The sequence below is a fragment of the Palaemon carinicauda genome, chromosome 13, assembly GCF_036898095.1.
Source record: "Palaemon carinicauda isolate YSFRI2023 chromosome 13, ASM3689809v2, whole genome shotgun sequence".
NCBI lineage: Eukaryota > Metazoa > Arthropoda > Malacostraca > Decapoda > Palaemonidae > Palaemon > Palaemon carinicauda.
The window spans coordinates 128,268,064-128,288,063 of record NC_090737.1 but is presented as its reverse complement, the minus strand read 5'-3'; the positions used below and the strand labels follow the sequence as shown (position 1 = coordinate 128,288,063).

Below are 20,000 nucleotides of genomic sequence, written 5' to 3'. Positions count from 1 at the left end.
AACTAGGGTTGCTGCTTAACAAGTAATGATAATGATAATAAAATCCGTCGTCTTTCCAAGTTCAGTTAAAGCCTAAAAAATATCTCTTTACCTCTTCATCTCTTATTTAGCTTCGATATTAGGTGATGAGACAACGATGACGCAATGCCTGGTTGGTAGGTGATTTGAATGGGTTGGAATTGTAGATGAAAAACTCGATATTCTATCCAGTTAATAGCCGAGTATCCGCGAATTTAACTTCAAGTTTTATTCGCCGAAATTTGAGTTCATCCTATTTGGGGTTCATCTTCCTGCAAAGTGCAAACACTTTGAGAGAACATATGAGTCTTTCAGTCGAGAAACATGCCAAGTGCCATTTTTAAAAAGTGTCAGAAATCGCGATTGAAATTTGCCAATTTTCAATCGCGAATTACTCGGTAAATATAATAGCTAGGAGTTTCATATTTGTTATAAATAGTAGCAAATTTTATATTTATAACAAATATGAAACTCCTAGCTATTATATTTACCGAGTAATTCGCGATTGAAAATTGGCAATTTTCAATCGCGATTTCTGACACTTTAAAAATGGCACTTGGCATGTTTCTCGACTGAAAGACTCATATATTGACACTTTTAGAGAGAACTTATATTGCCCATCAGTAGAAACCAGTATAAAGCAGAATTAGCTTTGTATATATGCTTCTTATTAGACTTCGGAAAATATAGATTATAGGCCTATGTAGAAAAGGGGGGAGAGTTTATGCACAAGTATCTACTCTCCAAGAATTATCATAATTAATTGTAAAATGTTTATGTAACTTTTAATGTATATATCATATGACAATAGATAATAATGGCTTAATTTTTCATTCACAGTGAACATAAAGATATGTAATCGATTGGAGAGTGTAGAGTCATTCTCAACAAGAGATGTATTTAAATAAATTTTTATTCATCATTATCAGGTGCGAACATGCAATACTAGTCTTATGATCACCATAATCGGTTTTTTTTCCTTCTCCATCGGAGTAACGTTACCTTATATCTAAAACTGAATTATTGAAAGTCTTCTATATGATCAAAAGTCGTGTTTTTATTCTGTGTGTAATACTGTTGGTAATAATCCCATGCTTAAAGTGAAATTCCTTTGTTGCTTTAAATTGACTTCATAGTTGCCAGCAAAATGGTTTGCTTTCAGATCACCTTGTAAGTGGAGATAAACAATAGGGGATTTACAAATAAGCCAAACAATCTATAGCATAGGATCCTCACTTTCTTAGGGCCCCGAAAAAAACTGTGTGCTCATTTCCAAAATATAAGATAAAAAATGAACTAAAATAATGCAATAGTTTTGCACACGAAGTATTTTGCAAGTTGTGGAATGATTTTCCCAATTGGGTAGTTGAATGGGTTGAACTTCAAAAGTTCAAACTTCCAGCAAATATTTTTATGTTAAAAAGGCTCATTTAAGTCTGTTTTATAAATCATATATGAAAGATCAGTTGTGATGTTGCTGTTCTTAACATTGTTCTTTACATGTCATATAGTCTCTTTATTTCCTAGTTTCCTTTCCTCTCTGGGCTATTTTTTCCTTGTTGGAGCCCTTGGGATTATAGCATCCTGCTTTTCCATCTAGGGTTGCAGCCTAGCTAATAATAATAATAATAATAATAATAATAATAATAATACTGCCAGTGCCATCTATTGACGATTTTATAAACCTAGTTTGTCGCTGACATAGGACATCAGTGCCTCGCCGAATCTAAATCCTGCCCAGGAGATAAAGCTGTAGATAATATACAACGTTAAGTCGTCCTTTTTATAGATTATGTGGTGATAAAAGTTTGAGGTTAACGAAGTCCAATCGCAATTAATTACTGAATGGTTGATATGAGATAACGTATGTAAGAAATTACCAGCAACGGGCAGCATGCTGTAATAATTACGGGTTTCATAAGAAAAATACTTCGGTTGGTAAATAGATTAATCCATAGCACGTGACTAGACTTATAGTCCTTTCCCCAAAATTACAGATTATTTAGCTTCATATGTTATTGAATCTCTTATACGTAAGTCGATATCGATAGGCCTATATTTTTCACTTTTTATAAGTTATTGAATCCATGTATCCGTTTGTGGATAGGCCTATGTTTTTTACTTTTTATAAGTTATTGAATCTATATATACATTTATTGATCCATCCATATACCAAGGCACTTCCCCCAATTTTGGGGGGTAGCCGACACCAACAATGAAACAAAACAAAAAGGGGACCTCTACTCTCTACGTTCCTTCAGCCTAATCAGGGACTCAGCCGAGTTCAGCTGGTACTGCTAGGGTGCCACAGCCCAACCTCCCACATTTCCACCACAGATGAAGCTTCATACTGCTGAGTCCCCTACTGCTGCTACCTCCGCGGTCATCTAAGGCACCGGAGGAAGCAGCAGGGCCTACTGGAACTGCGTCACAATCGCTCGCCATTCATTCCTATTTCTAGCACGCTCTCTTGCCTCTCTCACATCTATCCTCCTATCACCCAGAGCTTCCTTTACACCATCCATCCACCCAAACCTTGGCCTTCCTCTTGTACTTCTCCCATCAACTCTTGCATTCATCACCTTCTTTAGCAGACAACCATTTTCCATTCTCTCAACATGGTCAAACCACCTCAACACATTCATATCCACTTTAGCCGCTAACTCATTTCTTACACCCGTTCTCACCCTCACCCTAACCCTATCTACTCGAGATACACCAGCCATACTCCTTAGACACTTCATCTCAAACACATTCAATTTCTGTCTCTCCATCACTTTCATTCCCCACAACTCCGATCCATACATCACAGTTGGTACAATCACTTTCTCATATAGAACTCTCTTTACATTCATTCCCAACCCTCTATTTTTTACTACTCCCTTAACTTCCCCCAACACTTTGCAACCTTCATTCACTCTCTGACGTACATCTGCTTCCACTCCACCATTTGCTGCAACAACAGACCCCAAGTACTTGAACTGATCCACCTCCTCAAGTAACTCTCCATTCAACATGACATTCAACCTTGCACCACCTTCCCTTCTCGTACATCTCATAACCTTACTCTTACCACACATTAACTCTCAACTTCCTTCTCTCACACACCTTTCCAAATTCTGTCACTAGTCGGTCAAGCTTCTCTTCTGTGTCTTCAGACACATTTATTGATAGGACTATATTTTTCTCTTTTTATAAGTTATTGAATCTATGTTTCCTTTTATGGATAGGCCTATATTTTTAACTTTTTAAGAAGTTATGAAAATTTGTAGGTAAACTCTAGTCAAGAACTTACATCCAAAATAAGAGAAATTTTTTCTATTGAAAATCCTAAGTTATTTAATCTGTTGAATCTGGTGCACTCCGGCATCTGTGGATCTTTGGATTCTTCCCAACCAATAGACAACCATCTGTTATTATCTTTAAATGCAATGTGATTCTGATCTTGAGGTTTTCTTCATTTTAATCTTATAGATGGTAATCGTGCACAATTTCACGTACTTTTTGTTTTATTTGTTTTTCAATTTGAATTATTATCCCAATTTTAAATCAATGTAGAGTTATTTTACTCGCTTAAGTTCTAATTCACTTCAGATATATGGCTATGCATACAATTTTTCTCTTATATATTATTTTACAGTATGATGCATAATTGTGTATGCTTTCGGTATATTTGATATATATGTGCTTAGATTGTAAGGCTGTTTTAATCTGTGATTTTTTTTATCCAGTTTTAAAACGATAATGTATGACTTGTTGACACTCGAGATTTTTAACGCCTATTTATAGAACTGAATAAACTAATCAGTCATCATAATTCACTGAAGAATTTGGTAATTCATCACTAATATTTGTGGGATTTTGATTCGATATGATTAATATTCATTTACAAAAGCCTCTGTATATTCCTTTATTGATTTTTTCGCACTTTTTGGACTACAAATTCGCACAAGTATTTTTATATCTCCATAATTTGTTTCTTTTTTCTTTTTTTTTATTTAGGCATCGAGTTTATATCTCAAGTGATATTTCTATTGATTGATCAGGATATTTCCTCTCATCAATCTACTTTGAATCCTGATTTCAGTAGTGAGTTGGATCCGTAATCCGCTCTAATAAGCGCCTCCTACACTTCCAACATTACTACAGATTAGGATGACCACTCCATAACCTGGTTACAGCTGGAATAAAACTTCTGAAATAACGTGTAATATTGAGAGTTTACAATGCTATGATAAATACATGCTTATACTTCTCTCTCTCTCTCTCTCTCTCTCTCTCTCTCTCTCTCTCTCTCTCTTTCTCTTTTTTTAATGAGGTTGATTTGCACAGACTCACCGGGGTGCCCTTTCAGCTCGGAAATGTTTCCTACTAGCTGATTGGTTTGATTTATTCTGTCCAACCAATCAGCTTGTAGGAAACTTTTCCGAGCTAGAAGGGCACACTTGCGAGTCAGTGCAAATGCACCTCATTAAAATAAATTGAGTATAGTACTGCCTACAAGATGGTGAGGTCTGGGATGCAAAGGATGGTCAGAGTTATGAAAACTCTTATGCAACATGCACAAAGAGCGAAGAAATTTAATAAACAGCAAGTCTTGTAAAAAAAAAAAAAATAGAAAACTAAGATGAGAGCCATCGGCTGAAGACCAGACAGGAAAACAATACTTAGAATATGGTAAAATTTTAAATGATTTATAAATATTCAAGTGTGAAAGGAAGTCGTTAGTATACACCTTAGTCTCAGACTTTTTTTTTTTTTTTTCTTTCTTGCAAAGTGTAAATATTGCGGCAAATTTTGATGGCCAATTTTTACCATTAAAGTTCATTCGGAATCCCATTCATTGCATCCTAATTTGGTCAACTGACCTGGCTCATAATTCTCATCAGATTAGGCAATTATTTGACCTCATGCGGTGCACTGTAGGCATTACAAGATGGTTATTACAGGGCTCCGTAGGTCCTTACCGCGAACAATGTTTAGCTTTCTTTAATTTTGTTCCATGTTGATATCCAGCCTCTTTTAGCTATTACTTCATTCAGCAATTAAATCATATTCTTCATCTCATCTATTAACTCTAGATATTTAATCTTGCTAATTATATCGTGTTTATCAATCATCACTTAATTCTAGATTTTTTATCATGTCCATTAAAACGTGTTTATCAATCAGCACTTAGTTCAAGATATGTCAATTGAATCGTGTTTATCAATCATCAATTGATTCAAGATTTTTAATCGTTAATTAAATCGTGTTTATCCATAATTAATTAATTCAAGTTTTTTAATCATGTCAATTACTGTATAAATCGTGTTTATTACTCATCATTCAATTCGAGATTTTTAATCATGTCAATTAAATCGTGTTTATCAATCATCAATTAATTCAAGATTTTTTTTAATGATGTCAATTCAATCGTCTTTATCATATCAATTAACTCAAGATTTTTAATCATGTCAATTAAATCGTGTTTTTCATTTCATCATTTAACTCAGGATTTTTAATCATGTCAATTAAATCGTGTATTTATCTCATTAATTAATTCAAGATTTTTAATCATGTCAATTCAATCGTGTTTTTCATTTCATCATTTAACTCAAGATTTTTAATCATGTCAATTAAATCGTGTTTATCATTTCATCAATTAATTCAAGATTTTATTCATATCAATTAAATCGTGTTTATCAATCATCAATAAATTCAAGATTTTTAATCTTGTCAATTCAATAGTGTTTGCCAATCATCAATTAATTCAAGATTTTTAATCATGTCAATTAAATCGTGATTTTCATCTCATCAATTAACTCAATATTTTTAATCATATTAATTAAGTCACGATATTCATATCATCAATTAACTCTAGGTTTTTAATCATGTCAGTTAAATCATGTTTATCATCTCATCAATTAATTCAAGATTTTTAATAATATCAATTCAACCTTGTTTATCATCTCATCAATTAACTCAAGATTTTTAATCATGTCAATTCAATCATGTTTATCATCTCATCAATTATTTTGAGATTTTAATCCAATCAATTAAATCATATTCTTCATCCCATCAATTTCCTCAAGATTTTTAATCCTATCAATTATATCAAATTCTTCATCTCATCAAGTAACTCAAAATTTTAAATCCTATCAATTAAATCAAATTCTTCATCTCATCAAATAACTCAAGATTTTTAATCCTATCAATTAAATCAAATTCTTCAACTCATCAAGTAACTCAAGATTTTTAATCCTATCAATTAAACCAAATTCTTCATCTCATCATCTCAAGGTTTTTAATCCTATCAATTAAATCATATTCTTCATCCCATCAATTAAATCGACATTTTATCCGTGTCAATTAAATCGTATTCTTCATCGAATTGATTTACTCAAGGTTTTTATCAATTAAATCAAGATTTTTATCATACCAATTAAATCAAATTCTTCATCCCATCAATTAAATCAAAATTTTCCATCATTCCAATTAAATCGTATTGATCTTTTCATCAATCAACTCGAGATTTTCCACCCGGGCAATTAGTTGGAATTCCTTGTCTCATCAATTAGCTGAAAATATTCAATCCCGTGAGTGGAATCATATTTCTAATGGAATTCTCCTAATCCAAAATGCATTAGCATTCAACGCGAGATATATTGAGAAGGAAATAGAAGTATTTTTCGTTGGTGGATTGCCTTTTGAGAGGAACCGGGCATTTGATGATATAGATTATTATTATTATTATTATTATTATTATTATTATTATTATTATTATTGTTGTTGTTTTCATTATTATTAATATTATTATTATTATTATTATTATTATTATTGTAATTATTATCTTATTATTATTTTTATTATTATCATTGTTATTATTATTATTACTATAATTATTGTTATTATTATTTTTTTTATACTTATTACTATTATTATTATTATTATTATTATTATTATTATTATTATTATTATTATTGTTATTATTATTATTTTCTAAGCTACAACCATAGTTGGAAAAGCAGGACGCTATAAATCCAAGGGCTCCAGCAGGGAAGATAGCCCAGTGAGGAAAGGAAATAAGTAAGGATGACTCTTTAACCCTTTGTTTCCATTATCATTATAAAATTGCGTTGTCAATTCGAAGTTCTACGAAAGTATCGAATTTATTCGAGGTTAAAATACGAACAATAATAATATTAATGATAATAATAAAAATAATAATAATAATAATAATAATAATAATAATGCATACCAGATGAATGATATCTAAAGTGCTTTCAAACACTCTATAATAAGAAGGTACATGAAAATGTATTCAGTAACGCAGGCAATAATAGATAGATTGTCAAACGAAGAAACTATACTCAATATTTTTTAATGAGGCATATTTGCACCGACTCGCAGGGGTGCGCTTTTCGCTCGGAAAAAAGTTTCCTGATCGCTGATTGGTTAGAATTATTTTGTCCAACCAATCAGCGATCAGGAAACTTTTCCGAGCTAAAAGGGCACCCCTGCGAGTCGGTGCAAATCTGCCTCACTAAAAAGAATTGACTATAGTAAGCCGTTTGAGAACTAAGAAATTATATGAAGGAAGACAAGATTGTGATGCTATTACATATAAGTATGATGATCATAGACACTAGACTAGTAAGTAAAGGGAGGTAGTAAAACAAGAAAATGACTGAATAATGCCATAGAGAGTCTGTTAGATAAATTATTATAAATACTTTGACAGATAGGTGAGCAAATAAGTAAACAGGACAGAGAGAGAGAGAGAGAGAGAGAGAGAGAGAGAGAGAGAGAGAGATAATATCAACGTTCTTGAAAATAAAACAAAGTTTTAAGATACAGTATTTAAACATGTTTTAGTATATGAGAGAGAGAGAGAGAGAGAGAGAGAGAGAGAGAGAGAGAGAGTAATATCAACGTTCTTGAAAATAAAACAAAGTTTTAAGATACAGTATTTAAACATGTTTTAGTATATGAGAGAGAGAGAGAGAGAGAGAGAGAGAGAGAGAGAGAGAGAGAGATCAACATTTGTAAAAATAAAACAAAGTCGTGTTAAAATATAATATTCAAATATGTTTTAGTGTAAGAGAGAGAGAGAGAGAGAGAGAGAGAGAGAGAGAGAGAGAGAGAGAGAGAGAGAGAGAAGAGAGGGTCCTGTCACTCTGAAATTTCTCCGCCGTCGGAACCTCTCGTTCGCTTTCTTGACTGTCGATGGCTCCACCGCCTGACATCTTATTAAGGCGAAATAATATGCGACTGAATTATGATCAGAAAATATAATCTAAACATCATCCCAATACCGTGACAGCGTCTGCCGGGGGCAAGAGGCGGCCAAGCCTCCTGGGACGGTAAGGTCGGCGCCCCCTTTGTCTCTGATTGGGGGGTTCGACCTTGCGATCGACGGGGCCGCTGGGATCCCCCTGGCACGGATCACTTGACGCCCATCTCATCTAACTCTTTAATGATTTTTCAAACTCCATTTCACAAGTTTGAAAGTCGGAATTTTACGCCGTCTGGTTTTCAATTAAATTCACTTCCTGCGATGATTGTCGCTTTGCATATTAAGCTCTCTCTCTCTCTCTCTCTCTCTCTCTCTCTCTCTCTCTCTCTCTCTCTGTGCGAAACGAAAGGGCGAGTGTGGGACTTGTTGGTGAGGGTGAAAGGAAGCATAGTTCGTGATGATGACTGATGTGCCAAGCTCCGTTTCACTGCAGGATTTCTGTTCTTCAGGCCCTCCGTCAGGAGGGGCTATGGCTGGGGACACGAAGGATACTCTAGGATAGGTATGAGAGAAAGGAGGGTTGTTGCCCGAGGGCATTGTAGGATTTTGGAAGGACACTATTCGGACACAAAATGGGATTCCCCCTAAAGCCTTCTTAATTATTCCATTAACCAAATATTAATTTCTCTCTTAAGTTCATATCTACACACTTAAGTTGATTCATCTCTCTAACTTTATGTTGATAAGACTTCAAGTTATGGTAATTTATAATCAAGTTTATGTTAATTTTACTGGTGAGTTTATAATACTTTTGATATCTATAATTCTTAAAATGTGTCTTATCACATTGTGATGGGCCGAGAGAAGGTTGTGGCTCAAAGACAGTATGAAAGCAACTGAGTGAGTTTATTATAGAACACTCTCCTTTATATACAAAAGCTCAAAGCGACAAGAAATTTCATGTTCGAAAAACAGACACTGTTACAGATGAAAAGAGCAGACACGTTTATTCTGGTTCTTTTTAGTGCGAGGGAAAGAGCGAAGATACAAGCATAATATATACACAAAATGAACTATGTACGATCGTGTGTCACACGGTTGGTACAACATCTTCACTTTATGTTAATCCATCCCTAGAGATTATAGTAATTCATCCCATCAGTTTTGGGTAAATCAATTCTCAAGAAATGCTAATTCATCTCTTCAAATTGTGTTCATTCATCCTTTAAATTTATGTTAATTAATTTTACATGTTCATATTAATTCATCTCACAAGTTTAAACTACTTATAAATCTCATAAATTTACGCTAATCAATCTCTTGGGGGTTAGGTTAATTCATCTCAAAAGCTCATATTGATTCAATTCTCAAGGATGTCTTCTCTTGCAGACGCTCTTTCTGTGACACAAGAAAGGCAGTTAAGCGTGATGAGACCCAGGATAATTATCTTCTTTTTCATCATTATTATTATTAACATTAAGTGTTGTAGTATTAGTGGTAGTATTATTTCCCTGTCTCCTGTGTGTTTTGTCTAAACCTAAAGCTAATATCCTTTTTAAACAGAATGCCACTATGAAATGTCCTGTTCAAGATGAGACCATTCAAGACTCTCTAGAAACACGTATTTGGCCTCACTTTTGGTGTAATTTTTAGCTGTAATGTTATATCTATATATCTATATATATATATATATATATATATATGTATGTATGTATATACATACATACATACATACATATATGTATATATATATTTATTTGTATATATATATATATATTTACATATATATATATATATATATACTGTGTATATATATATATATATATATGCTGTATATATATATATATATGTGTGTGTGTATATGCATATATATATATATATATACACACACACACATATATATATATATATATATGATTGAACAGCAAAGCTGTACTAGTTAGGGTTTTGCCCTTTCTAAGTTGGTTTCCTTTGAGCGATCATATGAAAATCACCCACCATCCATCACCACTCTGCATTGGCCAGCGGTGTGATGAAAACTGGCCTAAACCCAGACATGAATTGACATGAGGCCTTTGTCCAGTAGTGGACTAGAAACGGCTGTATGTTTATTAAATATATATGTAAATGTCTGTATTTTTTTAAATGCAATTTTAAGTATGGACCGGACTATACTAAAGAAAGCGGCTAAATTTATACAGTAATTTAATGTCACGTTAGTTTATTGTATTGAGGCAATCAATTTTATACTCCAAAATCTTAGCTTAAGAAATTTTTTGAGTCCTCTTATCTGTTTCAATTTTCTGTTCCCGTCCACGCATCTAATCCATCGTAGTTACGCTCCTTGCTTTTTACTTATCGCCAATAAGATTTATTTCCTCTTCGAAATTCCCCTTCTTTTGTCACCCAAACCGTTATTCAATTTGTTTGTTTTTAGATCATTCTACCTCATGTAAAACACGGGTTCTTGTGTTTGCAGACCGTAATGATCCAGCCGTACAATGATAAAAATTTGCATTAAAAAACGGTAAATGTCTGGCATCATTTATTCCGGAATTTTTACCGTTTTAAAAACGGATGTATTGACGTAAATGAGTGATATTTCGGTCACCAAGCCTTAAAAGATGTTAACCATGTAAGGTATAAATTACGGTCGCCTGTATTTTACTGACATATGGTTGAGAACTGTATATTTTTTACGGAGAATTCCCTATTGAAATTACGGTTTTTTTCTAACAGTTAATATAGCCATAGCATCGGTGTCCTTAGAACACATCATACTGTACATTTTAATGTAGCTCGTAAAATATCACTTCTCTGTGTCTGACAAGGCAATCCGGAAAAAAAGGTGTAAGTTGAGTTTTTATATCCTCGAGACAAAGTAGAGATACCTTCTTGAAGATTTTATATACACTGGGGATATGTATATGTATATATATATATATATATATATATATATGTATGTATGTATGTATGTAGACACTTTATTATTATTATTATTATTATTATTATTATTATTATTATTATTATTATTACTTGCTAAGCTACAACCCTAGATGGAAAAGCAGGAGGCTATGTGCCCAGGGTCTCCAATAGGGAAAATAGCCCAGTGAGGAAAGGAAACAAGGTAAAATAAAATATTTTAAGAACAGTAACATTAAAATAAATATCCTCCTATATAAGCTATGAAAACTTTAACAAAACAAGAGGAAGAGAAATAAGATAGACTAGTGACCTAGTGTACCCCAAGACAGTGGAAGACCATGATACAGAGGCTATGGCACTGCTCAAGACTAGAAAACAATGATTGTATAAAAATATCAGGTTTTGTTCTCCGTCTTCTTACGAAAACCCATTAATCTTATAATCCTGTTTGTTAAACACGAATTAACAGCGTTAATTAATTTTTTTGAGTTGTATGGACTGTTAAAAATTTGTATTGAAAAACGGTAAAAATCTGGCAACATTTATTCCAGGATTTTTACCGTTTTGAAAACGGATATATTGACGTAAAATACAGTAGTGGCATTACGGTCACCAACTCGTAAAAGATAATAACAAAGGAAGGTGAAATTACGGTCACCTGTATTTTACTAAAATATGGTTGAGAACAGTATATCTCTACGGAGATTTTCCGATTAAAATTACGGGATTTTTCTAACAGTGTGGATGTATTTAAACACGAATAATTCTTTAGTTTTGCGTTGTTTTCTTTTTCATAACTTATTTTAGAATATCTCGTTTCATGATGTTTAAGACCAGTGATGTATTAACGCCATTATATGTGAATTACTTCTATATCAACTTTCAATAAATCTTATTGAGGAAGCCATTTGGGAAACAAGTTTAGGAATATTTGAAGTTATTTGCAAATTTACAAACAGACCATAAATGCGGAAAATTTTAGATTGCGAGGTATATGTGGTAAGAAATCAGTGTATTTTAGAGGAATATAAATGACTTCCTAAAATACTTCATTACGGACTAGTTATTTAGGTGCGTCTTAATGTTCATTATTGGTAGAATTTGGGATATTGGTGTCCTATTGGAAACGTTCCTGTCTTGTGGTCTGCCGGACTGGGGTTCGAGTCCCGCTCAAGCTCGATAGTTTTTTGTAGTGTATGCAGCCTCACCATCCTTGTGAGCTAAGAATTGTTTGTGGGAGGCTAGAGGTCTACCTGCTGAGTCATTAGCAATCATTTCCTGGTACCCCCCTGGTCCTAGTTTGGGTGGAGACGGGGCTTGATCATATGTATATATGGCCAGTCTCTTGGTATTGTCAAGGTCCCTTGCCTCTGCCATTAATGACTGACCTTTAAGCCTCTCAAAGACTGAAGACGAAGGAAATTTCATCACCTTCATGCTGTCTTCTTTGTTGTAATATGACAAAATCTTTTTGTAGTTATGTCGGACCGTTTTTTCTTTAGAAGAGCTTTGAATTTTTTTTTTTTTTTATCAGAACCACTGAATGAATTCTTCTTTCGTTACTTATCGAAGAAGCAAACAACCTCTTTTTTCAATGTTGTTGAATGTCCTGTGGAACGAATGACTTGAGATACGAATAAAACGCCATTAAAAATAAAACTCCACGCGCTCTTGAGGCGTATTTAGGGTTTTAAACAATAAAAGAGTTGGAAGACTATGAAGCGTGAAGTAGGAGATGATGAGTGGGGAAGTATTGAATTGAAAGCTCAAAATAAAGACGACTGTCGAAATCTAAACCAGGCCCTTTGCGTCAATAGGCGTAGGAGGAGATGATTATTATTATTATTATTATTATTATTATTATTATTATTATTATTGTTGTTGTTGTTTTTATTATCATCATTATTATTATTATTGTTATTATTATTATTAACAGCTAAGCTATAACTCTAGTTGGAAAAACAGCCCAGTAAAGACAGGGAATAAATAAATAGATAAAATCACAAGAGAAATAATGAACAATCAATGTAAGATATTTTAAGAACATTGGCAACATTAAAATAGATATTTTATAAGGATAGGAGAGACGTTGCAAGAGGTTATTGAAACTACATATGTTAGTCTTTTTAGCCTGTCAATTTAGCAGAAAGTAAAAAAAAAAAATACCTGATTTCAGATAGCCTGACTATCAAGATGACAGGAAAAGAAGCAAATGATGCTTTAAATTCTATTGCTGCAACAGGTAAATATGATTGGTAAGCTTAGGAAAAATAGTTTTTAAAGATCATTGGTATACGCCGGTGTGAAAAAATGGTAAATGTTGAGGTCCGTAATAATAGGCCGATTGCCTTGCTAGAAGAGCAAGACACGGGCTCTTGCGTTGGCAGCCCGTAATAATGATACCCCAAAATTGGTTTTCATTTATATATATTGGGAAAGACTCGGATGGAAAGAAGCCGTAATCTTTTAATATGATTTTTACAACGGGAGACAGTTGAATTGATAATCATGATAATATTGATAATTGGAAAAATATAAAGAGAGGAGAGGGTCCGAGAGATCTGAGGTATTCTCAAAAAGACGATCGGAAAGCGATATTATAAAACGACATAGATTTTCTCCCAAACCACGAATACTAGTATTGGATGGGGCTCACATAGTAGTGTTAGAAGTACAAAATATTGATTAATAGTTTTATTATTTACTGCGTCAGGAAGGCAAAGACGATACACATGAGTCTGTCACGTGAATATTTTATGTCTGGAAAAGACAGTCGACTCAACTTGAATAGTATAAATGATAGTTACGTTTGGATTCACCCTAGATTCTGTACCAACCGTGTGTCACACGATCGTACTTAGTTAATATTGTGCTTGTATCTTCGCTCTCCCCTCGCACTAAAAAGAACCTGAAAAATCATGTCTGCTTTTCTCCTCTGTAACAGTGTCGATATTTGAACATGAAAATTTTTGTTGCTTTGAGATTTTGTATATAAAGGAGAGTGTTCTTTGATAAACTCTCAGTTGCTTCCATCCTGCCTTTGAGTCACAACCTTTCTCCTACCTCGTCACAATTCTAAACAATTTTTTAAGTAATTTGCCAATTTAAACTACGAAATAGGGCTAAGATTTCATGAAAACTACAAATTCTGATACGATAGAGACCTGAAAATTCAAGAGGCTACTATCTAATGTTACGATTTAGGCCTTCGGTCATAAAAAATACCTTTTTCACTAACAAAGCAATTCATCCTGGCATTCCTTCAACCGGCTCCATAACCCAACAAAATTCGCTTCCAATCCCTTTCCGACTGAGCTATCAGTTCTCGAACTTTCATCTCTCGACTCGATGTTTGTCCTTTGCTAACGTTCCAAGCTCGAAATATTTCACTTTTTCCACCCTTCACTTCTTTGGTGCATCCTTTTTTTTTTACTTTTAGTTGTTTTTTCCCTTTGTGTGCACAATCTGGCTCTATCATCTTCCTCCCCTCAACACACACTTATTCTCGATCACTCATTCCCTTTCAATCTCTCTCTCTCTCTCTCTCTCTCTCTCTCTCTCTCTCTCTCTCTCTCTCTCCTCTCTCTCTCTCTCAGTTCCTCCATCCTTCACCTCCTCCTGCTCTTCTTCTTCTCCATCCTTCACCTCCTCCAGCTCTTCTAATCCTCTATCCTTCACTTACTCCTGTTCTGCCTCTCCATCCTTCACCTCCTACTACTTTTTCTACTTCTCCATCCTTCACCTCTATCTCCTGATTTTCCACTTCTCCATCATGCACCTCCTGCTCTTCTAATCTTCTATCCTTCACCTCATGCTCTTTTATTTCTCTATTCTTCACCTAATCCTTCTCTGCTTCTCCATCCTTCACCTCCTCCTACTTTTTTGTACTTCTCCATCCTTCACATCTTTCTCCTGATTTTATAATTCTCTTCCCTTTACTTCCACCTTCTCTTCATCTTTTCCCTTCACCTCCTCCTGCTCCGCTTCTCCATCCTTCACCTCTTTCTCCTGCTCTTCCTCGTCTCCATCCTTCTTTTCCTCCTGCTCCTCTGCTTCTCAATCCTTTCGTCTCTTTCTCCTGCTCATCCTCTTCTCCACCCTTCTCCGCCTCCTACTTTTCTACTTCCCTATCCTTCAATTCCTTCTGCTCTTCTACTTCTCCATCCTTCATCTCTTTCTCCCGCTCTTCCTCTTCTCCATCCTTCACCTCCTCCTACTCTTCTACTTCTCCATCCTTCACTTCCTCCTTCTCTTCTACTTCTCTATCCTTCTCCTCTTTCTCCTGCTCTATCCTTATCCATCCTTCACCTCCTCTTGCTTTGCCTTTCCATCCTTCACCTCTTTCTCCTGCACTTCCTCTTCTCCATCCTTCACCTTCTCCTGCTCCTCCTCCTCTCCATCCTTCACCTTCTCCTGCACTTCCTCTTCTCCATCCTTCACCTTCTCCTGCACTTCCTCTTCTCCATCCTTCACCTTCTCCTGCTCTTCCTCTTCTCCATCCTTCATCTCCTGCTCTGCTTCTCCACCCTTCACTCCTCTTGTTCTTCTACTTCTACATCCCTCACCTCTTTCTCCTGTTCTTCCTCTTCTTCATCCTTCACCTCCTCCTACTCTTCTACTTCTCCATCCTTCACCTCTTTCTTCTGCTCCCCTACTTCTCTGTCCTTCACCTCCTCCTGCTATTCCTTTTTTCCATCCTTCATCTCCTGCTCTGCTTCTCCATCCTTCACTCCTCTTGCTCTTCTACTTCTGCATCCCTCACCTCTTTCTCCTTCTCTTCCTCTTATCCATCCTTCACCTCTTCCTGCTCTTCTACTTCTCTATCCTTCACCTCCTGCGGTGCTTCTCCCTCCTTCACCTCTTTGTCTTGTTCCCCTACTTCTCCATTCTTCACCTCTTTCTCCTGTTCCCCTACTTCCCCATCCTTCACCTCCTCCTGCTCTTCTACTTCTCCATCCTTCACTCCCCTTGCTCTTCTACTTCTACATCCCTCACCTCCTTCTCCTGCTCTTCCTCTTCTCCATCCTTCACTTCCTCCTGCTCTGCTTTCCCATCCTTCACCTCTTTCTTCTGCTCCCCTACTTCTCTGTCCTTCACCTCCTCCTGCTATTCCTTTTTTCCATCCTTCATCTCCTGCTCTGCTTCTCCATCCTTCACTCCTCTTGCTCTTCTACTTCTACATCCCTTACCTCTTTCTCCTTCTCTTCCTCTTCTCCATCCTTCACCTCTTCCTGCTCTTCTACTTCTCTATCCTTCACCTCCTGCTCTGCTTCTCCCTCCTTCACCTCTTTCTCCTGTTCCCCTACTTCTCCATTTTTCACCTCTTTCTCCTGTTCCCCTACTTCTCCATTCTTCACCTCTTCCTCCTGCTCCTCTTCTTCCCCATCCTTCACCTCCTCCTACTCTTCTTCTCCATCCCTCACCTCCTCCTGCTCTTCTACTTCTCCATCCTTCACTCCCCTTGCTCTTCTACTTCTACATCCCTCACCTTCTTCTCCTGCTCTTCCTCTTCTTCATCCTTCACTTCCTCCTGCTCCGCTTTCCCATCCTTCACCTCTTTCTCCTGTTCCCCTACTTCTCCATCCTTCACCTCTTTCTCCTGCTGGTGCCGATGCCCTTGCTGGCAGCGCCGTCATCAGCGTGTGTGTGCCATTTCGCCGTAACACAAACAGAGCGCAATAACAATAAGCGCAATACCATGTGATCAATTTGTCAGGCAGCCAATGGCCCTCGCAGGGATTTTGATCCATTTGTCTAGTATTGGATCCTATATTGTGCGTGTATCCTGGATGTTTGCTTGGGCGGACGTCCAGGGGCTCTTTCCCTCCACCCCAGATTTCAATTCATTTATAGCAGCGGGCTGTTTTTGGAATCGGGAGTTTGGACATGACGGTTTTCATTATTTCGTTCCGTTTTCCTCTCACCCATTCTTTTTTTTTATTCCCCCTTTTTTTTATTTTGCAAGTTTTGTTGCCTCGTTTTTTTCACTTATCTTTTTTTTTATTATTTTTATTTACAATCTGCTGCGGTTTTGGGGTTGGTCGTCGGCGCATCGCTTTAGAATTTATCCTTTTTTCTCTCTATTGGATTAGCCTTTTTCCCCCATGTCCCTCTCTCATACACACACATACATGCATACATACACCCACATCTCTCCCTTCCAACCCATTCCCCCTCCCCTACCCAGCAAACCCCCCCCCCTTCCTCCTTTCCCCTTTTCGCTGGTGAGCGAAATTGGTTCGAAAATTTGTTGTTTGGGTATGTTATCTCCATCTCTTTTTATTCCGTTTGTTTCATTTTTTCCATATTTAACCTTTTTCTGCAAATTATTCCACGAATCTTTTTTTTACATTTTTGTTACGCCAAATTACATCCCTCGGACTTTTGCATATGCATTTAGTTCAGTTTATTATTCACTCTTGTTTTCCCTTTCATTTTGCAAGGGATGGGTTTCCGTAGTGGATTAGATAAATAACAAAAAAAAAAGGGGGGGGAATATGAAAACGAAGTTCATGCACATCGTATATGAAATAGTGATATTGCAAATGTGGGAATATGGAAGTAAGCAATTACGGGAGGGAAAATCAATTTAGAATATCAGGCGAACATCCACACATGTTTTTAATAGATATATAGTATTTGCGTGTATATATATATATATATATATATATATATATATATATATATATATATACAGAGAGAGAGAGAGAGAGAGAGAGAGAGAGAGAGAGAGAGAGAGAGAGAGAGAGAGAGAGAGAGAGGTGTATTCATATAGTACGGTATATACATATATATATATATATATATATATATATATATATATATATATATATATATATATGTACACATATGAATATATATGCATATGTATATACACGCACGCATACGTACATTATACAGTATATATGCACATGCACGCACGTGTATATAATATATATACATTTATACTCTCTCTCTCTCTCTCTCTCTCTCTCTCTCTCTCTCTCTCTCTCTCTCTCTCTCTCTCTCTCTCTCTCTCTCTCTCTCTGTATATATATATATATATATATATATATATATATATATATATATATATATATATATATATGTTCGTATGCATGTTTGTATGATATATATATATATATATATATACATATAAATATATACAGTATATATATATATATATATATATATATATATATATATATATATATATATATATATATATATATATATATATATATATATATATATATCTTTCCGGTCACGCTCAGTGGCAATGCCAGACGTATACCTACTCGGTCTCTTCCCGTCCCTCGGGTAAGGGGATAGGGAGTAGTCATACCCTGGTGAGAAAGGCTAACACGAGAGGAAATGGGGAGGAGTGAGAAGGGTTAAATCTGTGAGTGCGTATGTGTGCATATCTAATTATTTGGCGTTCCTTTTTGACGGGTCGCGTACTCTAGTATAGAATATTCGCAACCAGTTGCTGTCTCCTTTCATTTGTATTTTATCATTCGTATCTCTTCAGTGGGTTAACTTGAACACACGTCCTGTAATCTAAACATAAAACATTATCTATAGTCCATTTCTTTTAGCTAGGCAGATTTGCACCGACTCGCAGCGGTGCCCTTTTAGCTCAGAAAAGTTTCCTGCTCGCTGATTGGTTGGACAAGATAATTCTAACCAATCAGCGATCAGGAAACTTTTCCGAGCTAAAAGGGCACCACTGCGAGTCGGTGCAAATCTGCCTCGCTAAAAGAAATGGACTATAGGACTTTCACCTATTTTGCTTCTCTTGATATATTTTTCTCTCTACATGGCCAGTTATTTCTATAATGTGGTTTTGAGACCCAACAGACTTTTCTCTTGAACTCTCTTCTCTACCTTTCTCTTTGCATGCTTAGATTTTTCTATATTGTGCATATGAATTGGCACAATTTTATACATTTTAAGATTAACTGAACTAATTTTTATATCTTATGAATCAAATAAGTTATTCGATCATAACCTCTTTTTACGAAAATTAACTTATCTTATTGGGATTTACCAGGGTAATGGAAACTTAAGTGTTTTCGATAATGGTTATAAATGAATGTTGGAAAATTTCAAATTTTTTATATTTGAATATATATACAGTATATATATATATATATATATATATATATATATATATATATATATATATATATATATATATATATATATATATATATTATATATATATATAGTATATATATATATTATATATATATATATATAGTATATATATATATATATATGTATATATATATATATGTGTGTGTGTGTATGTGTGTATGAAGGTGTATGCATAAATTTAAATCGTCTGAGATTTTAACCAATCGGTAGCAGTAATAGCAATAGTAATATTCCATTTTTTTTTTATTTCATTAAGAAACAACCGAAAATTGTGATATGCAAATGGAGAGTCGCAGTCCACTTTTTAATTGTAACTCAAGATTCGAGTAGAACACACATTAGTGAAAGATATTGCGTAAGGAACATGTTTCCCCATAAAATTTTCAACTAAGTTCAAAGGGTATAAAGTTCAAGGTTTAAAAATTGAACAAGATGAGATGCCATATCCATCCCGCCCATTATTGTGTTTCACAGTAAAGGATGGTAGGAGAGTCAACCTAATAGCATGCCCTCTTCTATTAAAATATGAAAGGGTGGGTATGGCTACGATAAAATCAATACTCCGCTTTTCAAGAAACAAAATATTATGAGAATTATCAAAAAAAGGGAAGGATTAAGAAAACTCCAAGTTATTAGTGAAACTAAGAGAACTTCTTTTCTCCTTACATTCACAGGATTACCAATGTCCAACAAGGCGACT

The 20,000-nt window shown here is 35.1% G+C and overlaps 1 protein-coding gene across 1 annotated transcript in view; it reads right to left on the bottom strand.

The window, feature by feature from the left end:
• The window catches only part of LOC137651804 (cilia- and flagella-associated protein 251-like), a 68,047-nt gene extending 52,380 nt beyond the window's left edge, over positions 1-15,667 (bottom strand). The window contains exon 1 of the mRNA XM_068385023.1: positions 15,470-15,667. Coding sequence (XP_068241124.1) covers positions 15,470-15,667 — 198 coding nt within the window. The remainder of the gene's footprint in view (positions 1-15,469) is intronic.
• Between the last annotated feature and the right edge of the window lie 4,333 nt (positions 15,668-20,000).